General features: G+C 39.7%; 3 protein-coding genes across 6 annotated transcripts in view; 2 read left to right on the forward strand and 1 right to left on the reverse strand.

Annotated features, from left to right (window-relative positions):
• Positions 1 to 630: 630 nt before the first annotated feature.
• Positions 631 to 6,171, forward strand: LOC149843836 (uncharacterized). The gene is made up of 2 exons (XM_090000088.1): positions 631 to 2,385; positions 5,740 to 6,171. Exons 1-2 carry the CDS (start codon positions 1,955 to 1,957, stop codon positions 5,951 to 5,953), a joined length of 645 nt encoding a protein of 214 aa, XP_089856214.1. The 5' UTR covers positions 631 to 1,954; the 3' UTR covers positions 5,954 to 6,171.
• An 8,910-nt stretch (positions 6,172 to 15,081) lies between these two features.
• On the forward strand, positions 15,082 to 19,598 carry LOC149843837 (pathogenesis-related family protein). Of its 2 annotated transcripts, none has more exons than XM_090001958.1 (3): positions 15,082 to 15,210; positions 17,830 to 18,176; positions 19,265 to 19,598. In XM_090001958.1, the coding sequence occupies exons 1-3, from the start codon at positions 15,135 to 15,137 to the stop codon at positions 19,415 to 19,417; spliced, it is 576 nt and encodes a 191-aa protein (XP_089858084.1). In that variant the 5' UTR covers positions 15,082 to 15,134; the 3' UTR covers positions 19,418 to 19,598. The 2 variants fall into 2 exon arrangements, with proteins under 2 accessions (XP_089858084.1, XP_089858085.1); XM_090001959.1 differs by having other exon boundaries at positions 17,830 to 18,128.
• A 1,126-nt stretch (positions 19,599 to 20,724) lies between these two features.
• The window catches only part of APC6 (anaphase promoting complex 6), a 54,225-nt gene continuing 48,834 nt past the window's right edge, over positions 20,725 to 26,115 (reverse strand). Inside the window, exons 13-17 of one of the 3 annotated variants that reach the window (XM_090000089.1) lie at positions 25,219 to 25,332; positions 23,504 to 23,603; positions 21,962 to 21,997; positions 21,783 to 21,878; positions 20,725 to 21,191 (exon numbers count right to left, since the gene is read on the reverse strand). In XM_090000089.1, coding sequence (XP_089856215.1) covers positions 21,789 to 21,878; positions 21,962 to 21,997; positions 23,504 to 23,603; positions 25,219 to 25,332 — 340 coding nt within the window. In that variant the 3' untranslated portion in view covers positions 20,725 to 21,191; positions 21,783 to 21,788. Of the gene's footprint in view, positions 21,192 to 21,302; positions 21,879 to 21,961; positions 21,998 to 23,503; positions 23,604 to 25,218; positions 25,333 to 26,115 lie in introns of those variants that run through there. The other 2 variants (XR_016430919.1, XM_090000090.1) reach the window with 2 other exon arrangements.

Below are 26,115 nucleotides of genomic sequence, written 5' to 3' on the forward strand. Positions count from 1 at the left end.
CCTGGTCATAAAAAAACCAAATGATGGTAAGTTGGAGTTAATCTAGAAAAGAGGAAAAACTAAAAGCCTCAAAGCGGTCTATTCTCACGTCCGACGGTCTAGATTTTTTTTTTTTTTGAAAGGCCAGTTATACAATGACCATTGGGATTTGAACTTGCAACGTCCCAACACAAGCTGACGTACACTGGCTGTTCCTACCAGACAAGCGGAGCCCCATTGGTACCAACAGTCCAGATTTTCATGTCAGTAGAAGTTAGGCGGCCCTCATGCAAATCTTTTTCCCTGAAGAATATGTTACAGGGACACGCCATTTTGGTGACGTATTTTCATGACACGAGAAGACACACATGAACACGACATGGATACGTATAGACAATATTCTGATGTTATTTTATTATTTGTAATGTTTTAAGTTTTTATTTCAATAAAAATGGTTTTTTACAATAATATAAAAAACTATTTTTTTATACATTAAAAAATAAAAAATTTCGTGACTTCGTATCTTATTTTTAAAAAGTTCGAACTTACTAGTAGAACCCACGTAACGTGTCCTCGTGTTCCTGTGACATAGCCTCAGATTTTGACTCCGCGGTACGTATACATACTGACATACACGTTCCATTTTGAGAAGGTTTTAAACGGCAGAGAGCAGGAGGGCGCCTTCCCCGCCCCCCCCCCCCCCACCCCCACCACACACACACACTCTCACTCTCTGAGGAGAGTCTTCGATCCAATTGTCGAATAAGGAACCGGGGCGGGGAAGTAGATGGTCGCGGCGGGAGATCGGAAGGAGATGAAGGAGAACGGAGACGACGACTCGGCGAGCCAGTCAGGTCACCGAGTCACTCTCTTCACCTCATTATCTTATTGATTTTACCCTCTCGTCTTCCTAAAATGTCTACGTCGAGTGGGGTGCGATGACCCCGGGGACCGATCTCGACGCGTCCATATGATGTCTCATCTCATCCTCCTACGAAGTCATCACCGTGATTAATGCTCGAGAGAGACCTTCAAAATTCCTTCCGAGGACGCTTAATGACGCGTAGAAAGAAACGGAAAGAAAACGCCAAATCCCGTATATAAACGGCAGGGAAAAAACAGTAAAAACTTCGGCTTTTCGTTCGGGAGTGCCCGATCTGGAGGAGCGCGAGGAGCGTGCTTCTGGATCTGCGAAGATCGGAGAGTTTCAGGCGAGAGATGAAGCGGATGTTTAGGGGAATCGAGATTCGAGGAGTTTGATTCTCGGTTTGAGTGAATGTTGAAGGTTTTTGCTCTAGGAAGTCTCTGATTGGCCATCGGATGGAGGTTTGAGGTCAGAAAGTTGAAGTATCGGTTTTCTTTTCTTTCTTTTGAGAAAATTTGAAGAAGTTTGGGAAATTTCTGAAACGTTTCGAAGATATTTTATCTTTTCTGTTAGATTTGGAAACTGTAGTGTACCTCAGATTTTCAGAATTAAGGAAACTTCGTGAAACTTCCCGAATTTTTAAACCTACGTTTTCCTGCGTGTTTTAGTTTAGGTGCATTTGGCTAGCAGAAGTTCTGGATTTGAATAATTTGAGGTTTTTCTTCTTCTTTTTTTGAGATTTTCTATCTGCCTCTTCTTTTCAACTTTCTGGCGGAGATGAATGAACTTTTATTACCTTTGAAGCTTTTTCCTGTGAAGTTCTTTTTTCAAAATTTAAGAAGACGCAGATTTATCTTTGTGTTTTGAGTAAAATCAAAAGAGAGTCTGAAGAATTCTTGAAAATTTTGTATGGATTGGCGAGTATGCTTCTGAATGTAATATCGTTTACGAAATCTTGAAGATTTTCTCAGAAGCATGAAGACTGTTTTCTTATAAGGTGAAGTTTATGATATCTTAGGAAACGATTGATTTTAGTTATTGAAAATTTTGAGTTATCAGAACAAGTAGCTTGAAAATTTTAGTTACCGGTCAGGAATTTAGGATAGTTCAATGGAGGATCAAGCAGAAGATCATGATGCTCGTGATCTCCAAGAAATTAGGCCAAATACAACGGTTTCGGTGATAGTGGTGACTGTAAGTACTTCAACTGAACGTGAAGATGGTAGAACCCCTGAACAAGGGAATTCCGAAAATCTTTCAAACGAGGGGACGTTAAACTTGGAAGAGAAGACTCCAAAGACCTTGAATGTGGTGGAAGCATACAAGGATGTGTGTGTCATTGATATCAAATGTGATGAAGTGGAGAAGGGTGGATTAAGTAGCAGAGATTTGGATAAGGAAAAGGCTTGCAGGATTTGTCATTTGACTTCAGAGCACCATAATTCTTCAGAGGTGATTGAGCTTGGTTGTGAATGCAAGGCTGACCTCGGTACTGCTCATCGTCACTGTGCAGAAGCTTGGTTTAAGATCAAAGGCAACACGTAAGAATTCTTTTGTCCTCCATATGTTAGCTTGTTTTGTCAATTTCCAACTTGAGGTTGTTAATTTCCCGTATAATCATTCTGGTTGGTCCATTTGTCTTGTTCTTGGATGGAATCAAGATCATCACCGTGTTTATTAAACTTATAGTTACTGTAAAACAAAAAGATTATATGATTCATGTCGCCGACCCCATGTAGATGGGACAAGGTACGAAGACAGTGACGATCTAACCAATCAGCCATTCCTTGATTGATTATTGCAATCACGAATATTTTATCTTCATTTCCATGTGCGGTCAGATTAACTCTGCTTTTACCAGGGAAAAAAGGAAAGCAAGTTCAAGTTCAAAATCATGGGGTCAGGGATTTAGTTTGATGAGTCAGGCAGAGTTGTCTGAGCTCTGATTCGAGGCAATTTATATATTGATGTGCTTTTGTTGACTTGTAACTTGGGATGAGCAATCCAATTTGTCTTGCAAACCGATTCAAGTTTACTCTGGTTACCATCCTTCAACTTCTTTGACGAAGTACCTAATATGGCTGAGACATGTTTCATCTTTTAAATATTAGTGAGATATAAGCGACAAATATTACTGTTCTATGATATGGTTGTTATTTTTGTATAACGTGTTCCTCATTATACTTGTGGTCAGGTAGCCATCATGAACACTATTGGTTTCATTCTCTTATATGCTTTTGTTCATTGTTCATCTAGGAAAGACTCTTCTATGCTATCAGTTTCTATATACATCTTTTATACTGCTTTCTTGGCCTATTAATCAATAACACATATTGATGATGTGCTTTTCCTATATGGATTTAATCAGTAAGAAGTGTTTGTTTCAAATCTGGTCAATTGTGATATCTACTTGAATGCTATATCATTCAAATAAACTTGCTGACTTGCTGAATCTGTGTAGTGCCTTTTCAATGTTACTAGTTGTCATTTGGGTTTTCTTCAAGACTTCATGGACCTTGATGTTTTAGTTGCAGACACAGACTATTTTTTTTTTGTCAATTTTTGACATGATTTTACTTCCAATATTTTTGGGAAATTAGAGAATGGTGGGTAAGCTTTATTTAGATGCCAATGCTGAGGGGCATTGACTAACCTGAAACTCGTACTTGATTGACACTAGAATCGAGGAAAATTCCTTTTTCTTATGTTCGAATTATGTGCAAGTTGGCATATTCAGCTCATTGCTTTACGTGGTTTAAAAGTTTATGTAGCCAACACATGACTATTTTAACATAGTTCTGTAAAAGTATATTTTAGTGGCTATTGCTAGGATAATTTCAAAGCTTCTATTCAGGAATATGAAATATCCATTACACCAGCTTGGGTAGATAGCTACTCTAAATGCAGACAATGTAAAATCCAAAGCCTAAAAGGCCAGCTTGGGAAAATAGCTGCTGTAAGTGCCGAAAGTGTAAAATATGAAACCAAAAAGGGAAGCCAGAATGGTAGAGAATAGGAAATTTTCCATGTGGAGGCTAATGTGTTACCTTATAGTCCAAAAATAGACCTATGAATTCAAAAATTATTTTAAGGTCCATCTTTTTCAAGAAATAGCTAAATAGCTTCATGAGCCTCAGTAACTCAGATTACTATAGTCGTACATATGTTAGGTATAGTGAATTTACTAAACCGCAAATCTTGTATACTATTATAAAGTTAGAACAGCTTTCCAAAGCAAGGGTAGAATAGACATTTCTTATGCATGAATGTGAAAATCAGGTCTTATAAGTTCTACGAATCTGATCACATTTGTGAAACTGTTTACCATTTCTGAATTCCAAAGAAACTCTGGATTTATCATTCAACGGTTATAAGAAAAAGAAACCTGGGAATGTGTTAGTCATCTGTTATCAAGAAACAACTCCAGTGGCATCACCTGATCAAGTGTGGAAGCAAGTTTTTGATCATGTCAGTCCCCAAGAAAGTAGGCCAGTGTTTTGAATATGGATAGGCCTAGTAGTCTAACAGACTTAAGCAAGTCACATTGACCCATGAAACTAAGGAACGGTTATTAAAATTCTCTTGATAAGGGCTGGACCTGCAAGACCTTCCCTTCCCTCATACATCAGGGTGCCTCATGTTTGTTGTATCAACCATAACTCTTTCTGACTAAAATGCCTTTGAATCACCAAGCATGGTCTATTATGGATTAAACATAGCAATATGCCTGGGCTTGTGTTACCATGTTTGACTGTGGATCACTATTGATATGTACAATTTTGAACACCTTGTGTTTTCATCCTAACAAGGTTGTCATTTAAGAAAACGTAACAAAAAATTGAAATTTGGCCTCCAGTACCCTTGCTTCTGGTTTTATAAGGTTATAAAGGTAAAGATATCTTCTAAAGAAAGCCCTCGTTTCTTACTAATTTTTGTCATTTCTCCATTTAGAAAAGCTGTGTGTGTGTGTGGCCCAAAGATTCATTGGCGGTACTGTGTAGGGCTACAGAAGCCAAGCTCAAGCAGAGACTAGGATGTTTGAATTAGGTCCAGATAACTGACCAGGTTCAAGCTAAGCTCAAGCTTGATCTGAGCTTCAAAAGTCATGTTCAGTGTTGGCTCCTGTTGAGCTTGAGTGAGCTTGAGTGAGCTGGAGCTTGGCTGGCTAAGCTTAATCTGAGACGAGACATAACTTTTTTCAGTGTTGAGAGAGACGGTGGAATTGATGGGGTTCAAATACATCACCTCCTAAGCAACGGATCAATGACCTAACCGTTGCAACAAAATCCACTTTTATTGTCCTTCATGCACCATGCAATTAATGAGCCCAATTTTAGTGCTCGGGCTCAGATTGTTTTATGTAAACCAGCCTAAGTCTAGGCTCGGGCTTGGCTTGTTTTATGTAAATGAGCTTGCCTGGTAAGAGGCTGAGCTTTTTGCAAAGGCTCACTTATTTAGATCTAGAATGCCTAACCCAAAAGAATGGAAATGCATAATGTTCTGTAAATTTTTATTTTCCAAATATTTCAATGCACGAATGCCATAAACTTTGTTGGTGTTGTAGAGCACGGCTCATGGGATATGATGTGATGGTCCTTTGACATTCAACATGATGTATACTCTGAGATGCATAAGTTCATGTCCATTCCTTTAAGTGTTCTATTGGAGCAATTGAAACATCAGATTTTTCCATCTATAAGGCGATTTTGTGATCCCTTCACTTTGTGAGTTATGAGAGGGAGAAAGTTGGAATGTTGTTTTCGGTGAAATCAAGCATAATTCATGAGTGATAATCATTTGTGTTTCAATTCACATGAACGACCTTTACTCTTTAGACTTGCTTCCATATTGCATCCAGGTTGCACACTCAAGTCTCGGCCTTTAACATAATGCAGGCGTTGTGAGATTTGTAGCAAGCCTGCAAAGAATATCACGGGCTTTGGAGACAGGGGGTTTATGGATGAGTGGAATGCGAGGGAGGTCAGCAGCAGCAATCCACTGCTTGAAAGGGAGAGTTGCTGGAGAGGTCAGCCATTTTGTAACTTTTTAATGGGTTGCATGGTGATAGCTTTCATACTTCCATGGTTTTTCCGTGTAAATATGTTTTGAGAGATGTGATTTCTTGAGTGGATAGTGTCTGTTTGGATGCATAGATGATGTGTGCTAATTGCTTAGTGGGAACTAAGAAGATGGGTATAATGCTAAATCAAGAACGGGAAAGATCTTTGTTGTTTACATCTTTAAATGATAAAATTGTCTCCAGGACATATCTATATGCAATGTTCTGAAACTGATGGATGTATGCAATTAATAGGGCGTTTTTAAGCCATTCAGGTGAGTGGAAAGTTGGTGCATGTTTCTTCTTTCAATTCCTATGGAAAATTCTTGTATCTTTTGTAGTGTGTTTTGTTTATGGTTTGTGTAATACCATGAGGGACCCGCGCATTATGCTCTTGATAATACTTGTACAGCTTTCTTTGCAAACTGTTTTGTACAGTGTTCCTTTTTTCCTTGTCTTCATGTCTAGCTAAGTTTCCCAAGTTTTACTATGAACATGCATAAAACTGTTTCGATTTTATGTGTATGTAGCTGCAAAAGAGCCTAGATTCCGTGGTTAAATTGTTCACGTAATAATCTAAACACTATATGTGATATCTATTCTTTACTTAATAGAAAACATGTATCAGTTTAAGCATTATTTTTATGTAGATGTGTTTTTAGTTCAATAAAAAAATCAACAGTATATAGTTCAAGAATTCTTGTTAAATTGATTTGATCCAAAGCATGGTTTTTAAGTAAATAAGTAATGATAAACACATCTATAGGTTTGGATTAAGCAAAAAACTTGAGCAAATGTGTTTTTTAAAGAGGTCTGAGATGGTTTGAGAGATAAATGGCCTGGAAGCTACACATTACTCAACCGTAAGCACTTGCAGAGCAATTACAAAGTTCGGTATTCTCTTTTTTTCTTTTCTTTTTTGAGTTATGAAGTAAAAGGTTTGATCATAATTGCCCATAAGTCTGACTGAAAAAAGGGGGATGAGAGAGAAGAGGAAGAATGGCAGAGATCAGCTCTCTCTCTCTCTCTCTTTCTCATCAATTTTGACCCAACTCAACCCAAACCGAATATGATCCCGACCTGACCCATTGCCAGTTTAGTTATTGCTGTATGTGTGTCTTATGTAGTGTTTTCTTGAATATGGATCTTACAACAGCTAGGGGGATCCACACTAGATGTGGATGCACTTGTGTCCTATTCGCATTTAATTTTTTTGAAAAAATATATTAAAATGGCTTGGGCATACGTGGGATTAATGTGCTATAATCTTGGACAAGTGGACTTGTATACCAAACAGATGGATGCGGATATGGATCGACCTCGACCAGTTCCTATCTGAACTGCTTACAACCTGCTTTAGTCCTACCATAACATGTTGCAGATCACTTTAAACCGAGATTTTTCAATGAAGTATTAATCCCTCATACCGAACTCTCTAAAAGGTTGGATGTGACCTGAAGCATGCACAACTTGACAGCTCATGTGGGACGAAGTCCAATTTTTGCAACTAAATTGTGTTAGTTGGTGATTCACTATCAGCCACATCAGGCTCAAACTTGAGCGCCCAAGGTGTTCAAGCTCAGCTCGAGCCGGCTCGTGTGCAGCCATAGCTAGGGCTGCAAGGGGATTGGATACGGTCAGGATCCTGCCTGATTTGAATGCGAAACAAAATTTTGTGAATTTTATCCAAATCCCAATCTGAGTGTCAAAAAGTCACATTGATATAATATTGAATCTAGATCTGAACTATATGCGGTAATATTGAATGTTGTAAAACATATCCAAAACATGCTTCTTATATGTAAGAAAACAACTCAATCAGGTTAGATTTTGATTCAAATTCAAATGAAATCCAACTTGACATACTGATCCTATTCTGACCCAAATCCAAATATGATCTGAATAATTCCTAATTGAAGGATCCGAATTCAGAAATAATTTGTGAGGCTCGTATCAGATATCCTATCACAGCATAGCATAACCTATAAGCTGAGCACAAATAAGATTTGGCTGATCTGACTTCCTAATCATAGAGGTCCAGTCATCGGCCGAGTACCTTTCAAAAGTACTTGGAGCAATGACTGGGTGCCACACCCCTGCCCCCTTTCTTTCCATAGCTAGTCAAGCTGGAGTAAGGCAGACCCCTAACAGTTTATTGAGAAATTAAAACTAAAGGATTCCAAGAATCGACAATTGAATGATGTATGTCCCATGGACCACTTTCTTTTGCCCCAAACCGACGCAATCATTGATCACAATGTTGGGCACAAGAGAAAATCTCATCTGGATGGTTATGCTCGGTATAATCAGATCCAACTTGCACCAGAGGATCAAGAGAAAACCACTTTCAGGACTCTTTTTGGGTTTACTGTCATGCCATTTGGACTCAAGTAAACATACGACGGACAAAGAAAAAGATTTGAAGAGAGATTTTACAGACAAGGATGGAGGTGTCTGTCGATGATCGTTAAGTCTAGAAAGCGGCAAGATCATTTCGACCATCTTCGACAAGTCCTCACCCGACTCAATCCCAAATAGCAGCCAGAGAAAACAGGCTGGAGAGGTTCCATGCTAGCTTGTCTACCCTTGCTCTTCACCAAGGCATGGCTTTGATCGAGTCCTCAATGTAGTTTGGCAGCTGAAGCACCGAGTCAATGACGACTTGTTACTACCGATCATGGGGGTGCACCACACCACCTCCTTCACAGTGATGTATCTTAGATCCTCATACATGATCCTTTGTGTATTTGTTGGAAGGTGATTGAAAACAGGGCCTTCGGGTAGCCAAAGGTCGAACCAAAATTCTACTTGACCCTTGTTAAGGTGACATCAGATCCAGGTCTAATCCAAGTGAATCCAATGACTCGTCAAGATAAGGATAAGGGTAGCATGCAAATGAATGAGGTTCAAGTCTACCCAAATGCTAAGGCAAAATCTGATGTGGAGTCTAATGAGGATCGAATTCTACTAAAAGAGGACACAAACAAGAATGGGGCGTCTCCAGCTAAGGTGGTCTATTGGCCAAGACTGTACTTAATTCAGAGAGAGTATTGTCATGGACTTAGATTAGCATTAAGGTCCAACCATGTTAAAATCTGGTCCGTGTATGTATGCTTTTTTATTTTGGATTGTGCGAGTGAATGTGACGACGCTTGTTTTATTTCACATGATATCAGAGCTACAAGATCTAGTCAAGCTCTCTACTGATCGTACATAGCTCTCACCTGCCTCAAAGTGTTATCTTCAATTATCGACATCAATGGCGCTGCACAAAACAAGCAATAACACAATAGGTGTGAATGAACTCTTTCCTTTGTTCTCGACCCTTATGAGCCTACAACACTTCTTGTCGCTAAAGCTATCCACACAATTTTTTTTTTGAGAATTTCAATTTATCTCACTCTTGAAAAACTATGATCTTATGAGATTTGTAGATAGAACAAAACTCTGACTTTATGAATATTTGAGTGTGTCTGGAAAAGAAGTCGAAAAAAACCCCGAATACATTAAGTGGGAACGTATAGATCAACTACTACTAAGCTGACTATCTGACAATATACATAGCCAAGCTGCGAGTTTAGCCATCTCATACAGTGTCAAATACGTTTAAAAAAATATATATGCTGCTTATTCTAGAGCTAGAGTTCAACTCAAATCCCAATTACAAAACCTAAAGAAAGGATCATGCAACATCACTGGTTATATTCATAAATTTTGTTCTGCTCCCTCTACGTGGCACTTGATCCCTCCTTGGATATTGTCTGCCTAATTCTCCAAATACAATGGATATTGTCTGCCTAATTCTCCAAACACATGTTAGGAGGGTGGCCCTTAGCCTCATTCAAATGTTTTCATCAACATGGAGACATGCCTAACTAGTGGAAGAGTATGTGTTCGGCTCACTCTTTGATGATGACATTTTTTTGTTCGGGGTTTTACTAGCCTTTGAAACAAGATCAGCAGGATATCTCCATTACAACTTTCAATCTGTCTCGTATAAATTTGGTGCCAGAGGGCTTGATGAAGCCGAGAAGGCCTAAAAATAAAAAAGAACTGAGTTGTTAACTCTCCAAGTTAACTGTTTTTTTTTTCATAACAGAACTGGGGGGAATTAGTGCCCCCTCCTTTTTACAAACAGACTTTAGCCAACCGAAACCTGCTAGAGGCCTATTCATTCTACCAAGCTGTTATTCAACTACCTACATACCAGTAGGGTTTGAACTCGCAACATCCCATCACATGGTGACTTGCACAAACTATTCCTATCAGATGGTCGGAGAGCCCTAGCCTGTTTGTGGTCGAAGCACAAACTGCTCCAACTGGTAATTGTGGTTTTTATGAGCAAAGGTTTTTTGGTTCAGAACACTTATATTGTTCTGCTTTTCTACACTTAGGGATGGCAGTGGACCGGGGGCGGGGGACAAGGTCTCCACCCCCGCCCCGTTTCAAGATCTGAACCTTCATCCCCGCCTCCATCCCCCGCACGGGGATGGATTTCAATCTCCACCCCTGCTTCCATCCCCGTTTCATGTCCTCCATCCTCGGTCCAAACGGGGGTGAGGCGGGGCGGGGCCCGTTTCCCCTTAGTCTATAGTCTTCCCTTAAAAGATTGGGGCTGGGGCTGGGCGGGGCGGGGAAAAGCTTAAGTCCATCCCCATCTCCATCCCCGCACGGGGATAGATTTTAACCTTCATCCCCACCTCCATCCCTGTTTCATGCCCTTCATCCCCGGTCCAAACAGGGCGGAGCCCTGTTGTCCCCCGGTCCACTGCCATCCCTATCTACACTAGGGATGGTAGTGGACCGAAGGCAACGGGGCCCTGCTCCGCCTCGCGCTGTTTGGACTGGGGATGAAGGGCATGAAACAACGATGGAGGCTGGGATGAAGGTTAAAATCTATCCCCGTGCGGGGATGGAGGCAGGGATAGACTTACACTTTCCCTCGCCTCGCTCCATCCCTGTCACAATCCCTGCCTTGCCCCACCCCGCCTCCAATCCTTAAGGGATGACTATGGATCGAGGGGAAACGGGGCCCTGCCCTGCCTCACCCCCGTTTGGAAGACTTGAATCAGAGATGGAGGTGGGGGTAGAGGTTAAAATCCATCCTCGTGCGGGGATGGAGGTTCGGATTTTGAGACAGGGTGGGGGTAGAGACCTTTTCCCCTGCCCCCGCCCCGGTCCATTGCCATCCCTATTTTACACCCGCCTAGGTCGCCCAAGTGGTAGCGGGCTTGGGGAGAAGCTGCTGACCCCTTCATCACAGGTTTGACTCCCACAAAGGTGTCTTTCACCGGTAGGCTTCTTAGTAAGTGCTTGGGTGCCGATGACCCCACCTGGAGTTTACCTACTTTGGCAGGGAACGTCGTCATCAAGAAAATTGTTCTGCCCTGCGCAAGTAGAGGGAGCCACGTGGCAATGGGCCCTGTAAGAAGGAGAGCCCCCGAGCACTTTGTAAGTTCTGCCCGGACACACAACCACGCCTGGTTAGAGCCTCACTTATTGCGCTTGAAAGGCTTTTGACGTGATTGGTAATCACTGTGTTTTTATATATAAATTTTCTTTCATTGAAAAAAAAAACAAAAAACTTGTTCGTGAAGGAACCACACTACCACCTTGTTATGTTAGAAAAAAATGATTCTTAGCTGGTGTTTAGTGTTTATTTTCACCCCTTTTCATATGAAAGAAAATAGCTTTCATATGAAAGGGGGCGCTTTCAAACAGGGGCTGAAACATGCGCCCACGCGAAAGTGAGTGTGAGGCCCACATATTAAATGCAAGAGCCCTGTTTTCATACGAAACGAGGGTTCTACCGATTCCCCTTCTAGGGAAATGACTTTCCCCCAGGGTACCTGTTTCACACGAAATTGACCCCCCTTCGCATGGGACGGCGTGTAACGAATGCCCCATTAAAGACCTACCCAAGTTGCACTAGTTACCAAATAGGTCATGCTTGATGATGTTCCACATTCATAATCGATTCATTACTAATGAAATTGACTGCCATAATCCTGGTTGATGTATATGTGATTCTATGTATGCATCTTAGAGACCTCTCATTTCGTCTGAATAGCGTTCACTCATCGATGGTTTCTTCTAATCCAGAGGATCCTGGTTGAGCTTGGCTTTGTTGTTTGTTGCTAGCTAGCTGTAGTTTCTTTTTCTTTAGCTTTTGTTTTTCTATATTTTAGTTTTGCTTTCTATTTTGTTCGGTTCATGGGTTCAACATTTTGTTGATCTTCATGAGTGATAATGTTCATCCTCTCTCTCTCTCTCTCTCTCTCTCTCTATATATATATATATATATATATATATATATATATATATATATTAGAGAAATTTTGATAATACGAACTGGATCCCGGTTGACAACTCCTACGGCTGCAACTGAATTGAATACAGGCTGGATCACTCCAGAACTAAATTAGAACCTGCGTCCCAATCCAAATCAAATCCAAAGAGGTAGGGTTGAATCCGAATATGAAATATAATTGGCAGTACTGGATCTGGTAAAGATAAGAGTTAACAAGCACTCTATATGTTAAAAAAATTAAAGCAACAATTAGATTTTGAGCTGAACCCGAATTTGGACCATCCTAAATACTGATCCAAATCTGAATATCTAAATAAGATCTGATTGCACATTCTGATCTTACTGAATTGCTAAATAACATGTTGGATTCTGATATCAGACAATATCCGATTTGTTTGCACCCCTTACAACTTCTATTGTGACGACCGAGTCCCTAAGTCCCTATTCGTCGTGTACTCAACCTTCACAATTTGGGCCAAGAGCACGGACAACCCATAGTTACCGAAATCAATTACAGTAAATAGGAATCCAGTCTCGTTGGGGATAGGGATGGCAGTGGACTGGGGGAAAGAGGGGCCCTGCCTCACCCCGTTTGGACCGGGATGAAGGGTATGAAATGGGGATGGAAGCGGGGACAAAGGTTAAAATCCATCCCCATCCCCATTCGGGGATGGACTTACGCTTTTCCCCGCCCTGCCCCACATCCCCAGTCCTTCTAAAGGATGGCAATAGACTACGGGGAAACGGGGCCCTGCCCCGCCCCGCCTCATCCCTGTTTGAACTGGGGATGGAGGACATGAAACGGGGATGAAGGCGGGGGTGGAGGTTAAAATCCATCCCCGTGCGGGGATCGAGGTGGGGATGGAGGTTCTAATCTTGAGACGGGGCGGGGGTGGAGACCCTGCCCCCTGCCCCCCCCCCCCCGGTCCATTGCCATCCCTACTTGGGGATCCGGGGAGTCCAAGTCATGATACAACTTTGATGTTTAGAATTTTTTGTAAACTGATGGTAATATATATAATTATGACACTATTTGGACGCTAGTTTTTTTAAGTCTTTATATATATATATATATATATATATATATGTGTGTGTGTGTGTGTGTGTTTTGTTATTACTTCATAAGTTTATCTGTTAAAATAAAACAATAACTCATTTATTACTTTAAATCAGCATTAGATCGTTCTTGACGTTTTTTCAAGGTTTTCTTCTTTTCTTCATTCAAATCGCAGACCTTACGGTTGTATAACTGGTGGGGTTTCCTAACTCCAACTTTTTTTTGATATTTACACGGAGAAACCACATTCAGGATCAGAGACCTAGTCACGCTAGCTTTAACTACCATACTTGTGGTCGCTGTCTTAACAGTGTAAAACTCTATGGGCTTACCCCTTGCCCCTGAGGAGTCACTACTCTTTCGGCTAGAGCAAGGGGTGATGCCCATGGGATTTGAACCTAAACCACTTGCCTAGGTCCCATCCCACTATGCCAAACCCCAGCTTGCCTACCAAAAAAAAAAAAATCTCCATAAGCCACTTCTTAGACAGTTTCACACTTCCCGTACCTTCTAAGGATTTGAAATAACCACTTTTAAATTCCGCTTCCTGTTTTTTATTCCCGCTCTGGCAACTATGGGACAAGCATGGCATCATGATCCAAGGATTTCAAATACAAAGCCTTATTAAGGTTGAAATTGCGTGTACTTTTTTTTTGAAAGGCAAGCTGGGGTTAGGCAAACCCTACCAGATATCTCTTAAGCCCCATGTGGTAGAGTTATTGGAACCTGGGCCTTCAACTTGGCACAAGACCCCTCTTACCACGTGGGATACCACCTCGGTGGTAAAAATTTGGGTATACTTGGGTCAAGCCATGCCTATTACATATACCAAATCCAAGACTCGATTCGATCTTGGGTTACTGAAGTTTCAGTAATCCCTGCTGGCCTCACTCTAGCCAAGCATTCAGCTTATTAACTAATTAAAATTGAGAGTACTAGTCTTGAAAGCTTTGAAATGCCTGATATTTTGAAAATATCCGTTTTCAAGAATGTATTTATTTAAAAAAATAAAACCTTAAAATCAAGAGATTTTCAAAGAAAGGCGGATATTTGTTATTATGGTTAAACAATTAAAAATAATAAATTTTCTTTCATCCTCAGAAAAATAAAAAATAATAAAACGCTCTTGCTCTGTGATGTGGGTTAGTTTTGTTAAAGGAAGTTTTCATTCTTTATTAACGATGGGCCCCATCTCGTTCATCCAACTTGATAGGTTCCAAAATATCACAATTGGACTCTGTTTGCCACTTCTGACTCTATAAATTCAATAAAGCCCAACCATAGCAAGCCATTCTCTCTCTCTCTCTCTCTCTCTCTCTCTCAAACACAATGTCAGCTGTTGTAGAAGTGAGTGACAAATATAGGAGTCACATGTATGAAGAAGAAGAGGAGACACAGTGGAGGCATGGAGGTCCTCCCAACTACGACCTTGTTAACAAGCTCTTCGAGGGGGGCCGAACCAAGGTGTGGATCCATATTGACCCTGCTGCACAAGCTGTTCTGCTAAGCTCAAGTCAAGCTTATGCGGGTTACAAGTGCCCAGCTAATAAACTTAGCTATGTCGAGCCTAGTTGGGCACATGAGCACTTGGTAGCTCATAGCTCATAGAATGAAAATAGGGTTTGTCAGGAGATTCAGACCTATGGGAAGTTATCAAAGGCCCATTGCCCTGTAAATAATTGGCCCTAGATTGTTGAATTACTCATGGAACTTATTTAGCATCATCATCATCACTATCTTCAGCTTCAATTCGTCCATATTGTCTTAGTGTTAATCTCTCTCTCTCTCTCTCTCTCTCTCTCTCTAGGAATGGCCCAAAGGTTCTTTGGAGGAGATCGTGCAGAATGCTATAAAGAAGTGGGAGATGGAGTTGTCTCACAAAACCCGAATCAGAGACTTCAAAACCATCAACCCTGAAAAGTTCAACTTCTTCGTCAATGGTATCATCTCTCTCTCTCTCTCTCTCTCTCTCTCTCAAGAAAACCAAAAGGTATTGTTGCTCAAATTTTTAATTTGGAGAGCTACCTTTTGTCCGACATTTCAAAAAAAGGCTAATATTCTTCAAAAAAGGCATTTCGGAACCTTCTTCACTAGAGACGTCAGTAGAAGTCAGTTCGGTTCCACTCATCCCTTATGTCATGCCCTATCTTCATATCATCTTACATCTTATGATGCAATTTGTTTTGATCAAATCTGACCATATAGATGGATTCAACATGGTAGACGTAATAAGAATCTACACTTGAATCGTACTTTTTGACTAAAAAATATAATTTTTTAATTACAAAATTTTGTGTTTTTTCAACCATTGGTTTTCGAATCATAAAAAAAAACTGCACAAAAGTCAGATTTTGGTGATTTAAATATCGATCTTCAGTAAATAAATGATGTAGATCACAGGAGTCCAATTTGATCAAAACAACTTACATCAATAAAATCCCAAGTAGAGATGTGAAGATAGGGATGACATATATAGGGGATGAGGGGAACCCGTTTGGAAGTCAGCTCAAGCAATACAAGTGAGTTATAGCATAATAAAATTAGTGAACTGCCTCTTTTTTCTTTTTACATGAAAAAACTGTAAAGATAATAATAAAAAAAACTGGCTCCAAAGGGGTTAGCATATATAGTTCGAGCAAGCATAGGCTGTCATACAGGCAATTGGGGTTTGATTCTTACAGGCACTATCCGCTCCCAAAATAGGCCTTAGGGGCGAGGGTTCTAGATTACCACGGAGTTTTACCTGAAAGTTTAAAACCGCAATTTCTTGCCAGATTTTTAAAATATTAAGAGATTTATGAAAAAGTATAAATACCGTGATTTGAATCTGATTTTACGTTTTAAACAGCTATTTATCGTGAAAAAAACTGTGCATTTTTATTTTTAAATGATTTTTATTAAATTGTCTTATAAAAAATAAATTTTATATTTTTTAATTTATTTTTTTATTGTCGAGAATTTGCCAAAGAAAACAAGAGATTTGTGAAAAAAAATTCAATTTCTCGCGAGTTTTTGAAAAACGAGATTTAGCCTAAAAAAACGTTTGTCACTATGGTAAGGCGGTGGCTGCTTAATGGCGCCCGCTGGCCCACTTGTATTTCTGTTTTCTTGTATTGGAATCATGGTGACCCCTCGTCACCCTGTTCCTCTACTTCTTTTTATGAATATGATTATATTTCCTTCAAAAATACTTGCCTTAACTACATAATAAAATAATTAAAAACAGAGCTTTACAAACTAAAGGATAGACATCATACATAGCTTACACTAATTTTAAAAGTAAAATTAACAGTCAAAATCTCTATTTGGCAGTTTTAGTGAAAAAGTTGCGTCGTGAAAACATGGAATTCCTTTTGATAAATCAGGCAAAGGATGAGACAAAGGAATCTTCCCAAAACTTGCTTTTCTTCTTAGTTTATAATCATGAAGTGGGGAAGATTATGAAATAAATGACAGGACACCTGGGAGAAACATACTATATTAACTATATATGCTTTGCAAGCATATTGGTCATGGGACCAATAAATCAGAAGGCTTTTACGTGGCACAATTATACATGACTTATATAATTGATGACTAAGGAACCCTTACAGAGAACAAGATTACTTAATAGGCCGGCATCCTGCAAGTAGGGAAGGCAGGTGACCCGGGGAAAACAGGCCCCCACCCCGCCTCGCCCCATTTGGACCGGGGATGAAGGTTAAAATCCATACTCGTGTGGGGATAGAGGTGGGGATGGACTTACTCTTTCCCCCAACCCGTCCCATCCCCGCTCTGCACCATCTCCAATCCTTCTAAGTGATGACAATAGACCAAAGAAAAATAGGACCCCGCCCTACCTAACCCTATTTGGATTGGGGATGGAGGTGGGAGTGGAGGTTAAAATCCATCCCTGTGCGGGGATGGAGGTTCGGATTTTGAGATGGGGCGGTAGTGGAGACCTTATCCCCTGCCCCGATCCACTGCCATCCCTACCTGCAAGGTAAAACTCCTGGTTGATGACACACCCACCCAACCTTACATGCCCCAACCGTGATAAAGCAATGGCTGCCCCCATGTGTGAGCCGATTTCAATCTTTAACCTTCAGCTTGACACAGGATCTCACTGACCACATGGGTAACATCTATGGTGATCAGGTGGAATATGGATGCACAAGTATTTGTGCATTAAGCACCTGATCATCCTCCATCTTGAGGACAGGGCCTGTCAGGTGTGGGGCCTAAGACCTGATGGAGGGCGATCGAGTGCTTAATCCACAATTTTTATGCAATCATATTGCACCCCATCCGGCCTCCTCACCACCACCCTGTTGGTAGTGCACGCTACAAGACATTATATTGGTGAAAAATCAAGCCACAAATGGTGATGATAAAAACAGTTTAAAATGGTATCATCATACGGCATTTTCGGGTCAACTTTAACACATAAAAACAATAAATAAAACATTCAAAACAAGATTCTAATGTTAGGTTGTTGGCTAGATCTACGTCATTTTTGTAGTCTTTCGTTATGTTTGTTTTACTTGAAGTTTACCTTGATGAGGTGCATGGTCTTGTAGGAAGGAAAGGGTTGTCAGCAGAAGAAACTCTGATTCAGGGAAGCTACAACGCTCTGTTGGACAACTCCCTGCCGGAGGAGTTTCAGTACTACAAGGCCAAGGAGGAGAGCTTCGAGTCCTCTCACGACATCTTCAGGACGACATTCCCTGGTGGGTTCGCATGGGAGGTGGTGGAGCTGTACTCGGGCCCGCCAGTGATAGTCTTCAAGTACAGGCATTGGGGTTATATGGAAGGCCCTTTCAAAGGACATGCCCCTACCGGAGACAAGGTTGAATTCACAGGCCTTGCAGTTCTCAAGGTAAATGCTACTAGCTGCCTCCCTCCAGCACCTGCAGAGGGGGATCAGGTATCTCTCAACTGACCCCTCAGCTAGCCAATCACGTGGCAGCACTTCATGGCCCCCACAGAAACAGAATGCAGGCCCCACTTAAAATGTTGCCATGTGATTGGCTCATGCGCATCCATGGATCTTTTTATATATTACACTTCAGATATATATTATATATAAAAAGTATTTTTTTATTTATACGAGCTCTCCCAAGCGACTCATTTAAGATAAAATGAGTTGCTCGTGGCTCGGCTCATCAGCCATACGAACCCATCATGAACAAGTTCATGACGAGCCAAGTCGCAAGCTGCTCGGTTAATTTGTTTACCAGCCCTAGTGCCACGTAGTGGCTGCCTCATATTAAAAAGGGGGTCCGTGCCTGGCTCTCCCTGTTAAGAGGGTCAAACACTTTATAAGTGCTCACACTGAATGCTGGACCACGCCTCATAAAATTTGCAGCTAAGCCTACTAGGGAAACTGCAAAAAATTTCTTCTTTGAGCATTAATGGTGCTGATAGTCTACAAAATATAGAGAACACCAATAATCATATAAATACAAAAGAGCAAACCAAAATAACATATAGAGAACACCAAATACACTCTAATCAGGTCGTCTTCAATCACCTAAAACCACACCAATTCCTGTACAAATATGTTGAAGAATTCACAAATCCTTAACCCTTCTTTATCATAATTGAAGTTTCTTTTGTCATTGAATTTCTTCACCTCAAACATAATTTTCATCATCTTTGATCTTTTCTCAAACCACTTGCTTCATGAACCACAACATGGACATCATTCTAATTACATCCATCTTTTTTTTTTAAATAAAACATATCGTGTTTAATCATTTTCTCAAAGACCAATATGGTTTTTCATCCCCCCAAACTTAGATAGCCTTTAGCTGTTCAGATTTTGAAAGCTATCAGCACTAAGGAGAAAAAGTCTACAGCTTAGTTGTCTAGAATTAACAAATGAGATGGAAGGAGAGAAGCATCGTTTCTAGTTACTTTCTCAGTAATATTGAGGTTTCCTCTTTCCTCTGTGTCTCAATGAAACTGAAGGTCACACAAATGATCCATCTCACACCAACATGGGCTTTGCAGGTAGATGAGAAGCTTAGAGCTGAGGATGTGGAGATCTATTATGACCCAAGCGAGCTGTTTGGGGGTCTACTCAACGGACCGTTAATATCCAAGAATGACCAACAAGTGCAAGCCTCTGCATCATCTTGCCCTTTTTCCAAGGGCAGTGAATGATCCTTCCTTTTTTTCGAAAGACGCTTATCCTTTTCTTTATTTCAGTACACGGTTATGTACGTAGCTGAATGGACTTTGTTTTGTGTCCAATAAAGTGTTAACTCCTCCTTTATGTGGTGATAAGTCAATGGTTGGGCCTTGTCTTATGAAATTTTCAACCCATTGTTCTGGTTGGCTCCTTGCATCATCATCTGTATCACGTTTCTCTCTATCTAAATAAATTTGAGGGGGGGGGGGGGGCAGCTTTTTCATAAGAGAAACCACTAACTAAATCAGAGACCTAGTCCGTACTTACGGTCACTTTCCTGACAGTGTAAACCCTTAGAGAATTGTCATCGAAAAATAAGAAAAGGCTTATTAATCTTAAATTCAATATTATAGATTACTTTGGGAACATTGTTCCAGTTAACAGCTATACCATCTTAAACGTGTATGGCTCGTCTTTACCCGTTGATCTTGCAACTTAGCAGGTACACCGACATGTTTTCCTGAACAGGTCTTGACAATATTTAAACCCAGAAACTTGAATGATTAGCTACTCTTTAGAGGACTATAGGAAGGAGGATCAGGTGCAATGTGATTGAACACTTTTGGTGTACCGATGCACTGATCACCCACCAACTTCAGGATACATCCTGTGAGCTGTGCTGTAGCAACACACCAAAAGTGTGCAATCACATTGCACCTGATCTTCCCTCTCATGTTGGCGATGAACTATTAATATGTGCTTTCATCTAACGTAGAAAAACCACCACTATGGTTTGGACGTCCCGTTTACCAGCCAAGAGGTGTCATGTTGACCACGAACCCAGTCAGCGTAAAACTTCACTGAGTATTCCCCTTTACCCACCAGTATGGATGTAAACTTTGTGGGTTTGGGTCAGATATCCAATCAAAGCAAATCCGTTTAATCGGATTTAGTATGCATTTTGTAGTCAGAGTAGAAATCAGGTTGGATTTTGGCCATAAAAATTGAATTCCATCATATTCGGATCCAAACTCGGATTTATGTGATATTTTCGATCAGATCCATGTAGCGTGTTAGACAACTCATAAAGTGGCGTATAAGTTAATTTCAAAAAAACTTGCGTTCAATGCAGCAAGCCGCCTACGTTGTCTAAATGCATTGAGACATGTTGATAGGCTTTTAGCCTCGTACCGCTGTGGATTAATGAGATGACATGAACGTTGCAGATTCGGGTCCCATTGAAGGAATACATTCGACACCTTTAAACCCAAATCCCAGTATAAAAAAAATCTGATTAATCATATTCAGTATAACCTACAACCAAACCAAATTCATACCCACCAGAAATAGTTTTTCGTTGACATTAGCTTTATCACAAAGGATGCACACCACGAGTATCGAATTTAATTTCTCTTTCAATCTGAAAGCCTTAAGCAGGTCCACGTAGCCAGGTGTGCAGAGCACTTGCGATTGTTGGGAAAGGACCATTAACAACATTCGTCATTGTCATCATCACAAATAACAAGCCTAACTTTGAAGTAGGTAGCCAATGTATGTTATACATTAAGATCAAGGGTCAACAATGCCTTTTTTCGTTAATCTAAGGAGCGTTTGATGGCAGCACAAGTTTAAGTTGGCCCACACCAGCCCGGGTCACCGAAGTGGCAGCAGGCTTAAGGAGAAGGTGCTGACTTCTTCGTCCCAGGTTCGACTCCTACCAAGTGTGCAAGTGCCTTTAACTGTTGGGCTCTGTAAGGGCTTGGGTGCCGGTGACCCCACCCAAAGATTACCCGCTTCAGCGGGGAACTTCATCATCAAAAAATAAAATAAAATGAGGTTTAAGTAGACCGCATAAACGAACCAAGCATTCAGTTTTTGACATGAAAGATAATGAATACCAACATGCATACGTGGACCAAACAATTTTCAATTATTTTTCAAATAACGAGCACAATCATGGCGAAGAGGATTCACCCCCTGACCAAACAAATGTTTTTAAAGCAATGGTGATGCATAACATGAGCCAAGGCACTTTGCTAATGGAGCAATGTCAAGAAGTAATATTGTTAACTTAAGTCCAAGGAAACCCTTAAACAGGATAGTGGCAATGGTTGTGGGGGAGGCCGACATGGATGAACTTGAAAGGCTCTTCTATAGGTTTATGATCCGAATCTCAGGTCTTAAGGTGTGGTTCCACATAATCTGAACCTAAAAGGCACATAGATCCAAGCAGGTTTAGGGTGGATCCTAAATCACTATCCATCTTGGAGCATGGGGTTATAGGATCAAAGACTTCGGGATATGTCCCCAGCAAGGATGATTTAGTCAGAAACACAAATACACGGGTGAGCTGGGCCACGGGTCACTCCTGCAACACAAAATAGATAATTCTGGTACCTGAAGTCAAAAATCATGCCGGAATTTTGCATCATCAACAAGTGCAATTGATAACATCTCTGTACAGAACTTGTCATCCACCTTCAAAGCCAAAGCCTGTCCACAATGGAACAAGGATACCTCCTAAGCTTCCAATTGGTGAAGAGGGGAAAAGAAATATGATATATGTGAACACTGACCTTATGGTAATATGTAATAGCTGCATCGAAATTGTTCTGAAGAAACAACAAACAAATTCAACACTTGTAAGAGAATCTAAAGAATCAGGCAGGTAAAACATTGTTCTCACGTAGTACAAGGAATTAAAAAAAATAACAGAAAAAGAACACATAATTAATTCACTTTTTTCACTATATTCGGACAGGGCAGGAAGAGTAGTGCTCAGACCTGCTGATGGGCACCAGGAACACAAGTATTTGAAACAATCAGTTAGCCAGTAGCGCCAGTACAATCTATGCGCCACATGCCTAAATATCATATGCGGCCCATTGAATAATACTGGTTGTCAGGCCTATACCATGATAGCAATTGTTTTCTTCATGGTGCCCCCACAGGACACCCAGGCCAGAAGAATAATACTCACAGAACTTCATAAAGAGAACCTAAGGGTGCGTTTGGATTCAAGAGGATCTGAGGGAAATAGAACTCTGATTACCTATCCCACATGATTCTTTAGTTTGGATCCATTTTTTAGTATGGTAATTTGAACTCAAAATTCCCTTTTAGAGTTCCCACTTCTCCAAGTGCGAACTCAAATTCCTCAACCATTGCCACAACCCACCTTGAGCTCCCATGTAGGGTCTCTCTCTCTCTCTCTCTCTCTCTCTCTCTCTCTCTCTCTCTCTCTCTCTCTCTCTCTCTCTATATATATATATATATATATATATATATATATATATATATATATATATGAAAATCTTCCACATCAAAATGTGCAATTACTAGGTATACATACAAAATATAAGAATTTCCAAGAAAAGCAAGAATGACTTGGCATCGTGGAGTAGCTTAGGAAAAATAACTGCTTGCAAAACAAATGGACTAAAAAAATCTTTAACTACCAAATAAAATGCAGAATTCTTAAATCTGTGCGCCAAAAAAATAGCAAATATGATCATATGCACAAAAACATGCAGCTTGGTGTATTCCACAAAGCATGCAAATGCGCACACACACACATCAACATGCATGCACCCGTACACACACGCACCTGCACAAGTGTGTGTCACATACAAACACAGGCACCCACAAGTGTGCGTCTCTCTCTCTCTCTCACACACACACACATGGATTTTCTGACCATTCTTCTCAGATTGTGTGAATTGAAGCAAAACAGATACAAGGCCATGGTATCACTGTCCAAATTGAAAGACGATGGGCAGACAGAAAATTGAGCATTAAACTGAAATAGAAACTAAAGACACGCTGCAAAAGTATGAATAGAGATTAGTGATGCAGCAATTGAGACATAGGCATAATTGAGAACTACAATGGGACTTTTCTTTCAGCTTAGAAATGTGTCAAGCAGGTTGCTATATGATTTAACTAGTTGTAAAAGCATGTCTGAAATTAATAAGCATTGTCCAGGTCATCAGGTCTGAGCACTAAGAATATTTCCCATTTCATTTCTGAATTGACTAAAAGAAATGCGTAGACAACTATTTTAGCCATGCTAATGATAAAGACAGTGACAGATCATAATGTGAGAAAAGCGTGTATACCTGGAGGTGGTAGGTGTATGCAAGACCTGCATAAGTGCTTAAACTTCTGTTTGAGAGGGACAGTGCCTTCTCATAATATGAAATTGCTTCAGGATAGCGCCTAATGAAAAACCTTTTCTCATTAAAAGAAAAAAAAAACCACCCCACTATTGCAATTTGGAAAACTTGTGTTTATGTACCCTTACAAATAGCATATCCAAACTAGCAGACTCTCAAAGTACAGAATCGCTAAAAAAACATGCAAGAGAACAATTAAGAGAAGTATTCAACAAATGTACAAAATACACTTGCAGCACAAAGATGACACTTGTAAGTGCAGTTGCCCAATGACACTTCAATCTACAAAGATGTTATTAATGTTGTTCCTGGTTGATATTAGTAGCATGCAAATTACAGTTGTTTCAATTATTCACATATTTTCATGGTGCAACATGAAGATTCTTTTACAATCTAGACTTTAGATGAGATGAATAAAAAGTCACAGGCTAAATACATTTTCAAGCATTTATTTATAGTTTGGTGCAGACATATACAAGAGGAACGTGCCAGATATAAAGAAAATATTCTTAAGTGCATGCATGAACACACACAGCAACAATAAACACAGGATGTAGAGTATAACACGAGATTCCATCAGATTTGCAACATAAGAAAAAATCGCTCACAACAATTTTCTCTAATAATATGGCACCCATTTTAATGACAAAAATTCCAGTTCTCCAAAGCTGGTTGAAGCATATCAGAACATAATTTCATTCATCACTGGATTGGCAGAGAAGGGAGGAACTAAGCAGTATAGCAAACAACCTTTTTCCTCACAAATTGAAAAGGCTGCCAGAATGCAAGCGTCATTGAAGATGTATAATGCCAAGGCTTCAAAAAACAGTAGGATCCAAATGCATATAAACCATTTGCCTATGTAAGGCAGTTAAAGCACATAAACCACATATACTGAAAAGCAGAATTAAGAAGCAATGAGAGAAGTGGAAGCAAGAAACAAGGGCTTTCAGGTCCAAGGAAACAGAAAGCAAGAAGTGACTAGGAAGCAGTTAAGAAGTGAATTACAATACTTTTCAAAGTTGATAAGTAAAAAGAGACGAACTTGTTATACCATCTGATGCTATCATTACATCTAAGATTTATTAACTAAATTTTTTGTTTTCAACATAAAGTATATGCCAATATAATACTCATTGGACCTAAAATAATTTTCTTATTCTTTACCAAATTCATGAATTTAGCCTACCCCATTTTTATATATATAGACAAAATCAGTATGCATCTTAAATCCAAGCAAAAATCATTATGTATTAATATTATAATGACCAGTAAGCAGCAAATAATACAGAAGTCACTGGTAAATTTATACAAGGGTACATGATAGTGCATATGTTTTTATAATGAGAAGAAATTTTAAACACATTTAATTTTCTTAATGAGGGTTAAATAAAAATTAGAACATTTGTAAATGTGTATTCGTAAATGAAAATATAATTCTCTTGTAAAAAAATTGATGGCCTTGGAGGCATGCACCGACAACGAGAATTCAGTTTCCAAAACGTTATAGCTACTAGCTTCTGCAGCAGCTTTATAGGAAGCAAACTTAAAAAGAATCGAAGATACATAAAATCTTCCAGTAACAATGTTTTAACTAAGAATAAGTCAAACATAATCAAATAAACCCCAAAAATATTTGAGGGATAAGAAACACATACTTAAGCTTCCTTAATGAATGTGCGAGGTTCACTAAAGTTGGTTCCCATATTTCACATGAAGAAGAAGGAACACATGCCAAAGTCTTTTCGAACCACCGCACCGCTTTTTGATACCTGTACATATGGAACATACAAAGAATGAATCCAAGGAAAAGCATGTGATGTAGTCAACAAGAAAAAGAAGTTCTAAAGAAACAAAAAGAAGACTAATAGAAGAACAATAACAACAACAAAAGCAACACTATTCAGGAGTAATGTATTATTACAAATGTTTGTAGGTACAAACACCTCTGGATCTCCATAGTGCAGGTGTTTTGTTCCAATCGAACCTCATAGATGCATTCAGCATGTCAAAAATAGTGGGGATCGGCTTTTCAATCGTGTTTTTTTTACTAAAAACACAATTTTATGACCTGGGAAAGTATCGCACATTGTAGGCTGTTGATTTTTGAAGCTTTACAAAAACCTACCTATATATCATAATCAGACGATCTAAGAGTCGATTCCCACTAAGAAAAACATGGAGAACACATAATGTAAGGTTACTTTCATGAAAAAAACAAAAAAGGAGAAAATAAATAAATAAGAGCCATTTGTACATAAAATGACTAACAAATATGGTTTCGAAAATAAATAAATAAATAAACTAGCAGATTAAAATTCAACAACTCTCATGTTGCTTGAGTAAATCCAGTGGCTTTATGGATGAAATACGATCCACAACCAACTTGCAAAATATCGATAAAGATGAAAGCAGCAACAAAAGAGTGTAGTATATAGCAGATCAGATACCATGTACTATAATTGTTGTTAGTAAACAATTAGGGTCATTTTCCCTGCATATAAACTGCATTGCAACTGGTCAGTGGTCACATGTATAGATCCCAAGTGGTTGCC

Source organism: Nuphar pumila, chromosome 3 (genome assembly GCF_984573655.1).
Source record: "Nuphar pumila chromosome 3, dmNupPumi1.hap1.1, whole genome shotgun sequence".
Taxonomy (NCBI): domain Eukaryota; kingdom Viridiplantae; phylum Streptophyta; class Magnoliopsida; order Nymphaeales; family Nymphaeaceae; genus Nuphar; species Nuphar pumila.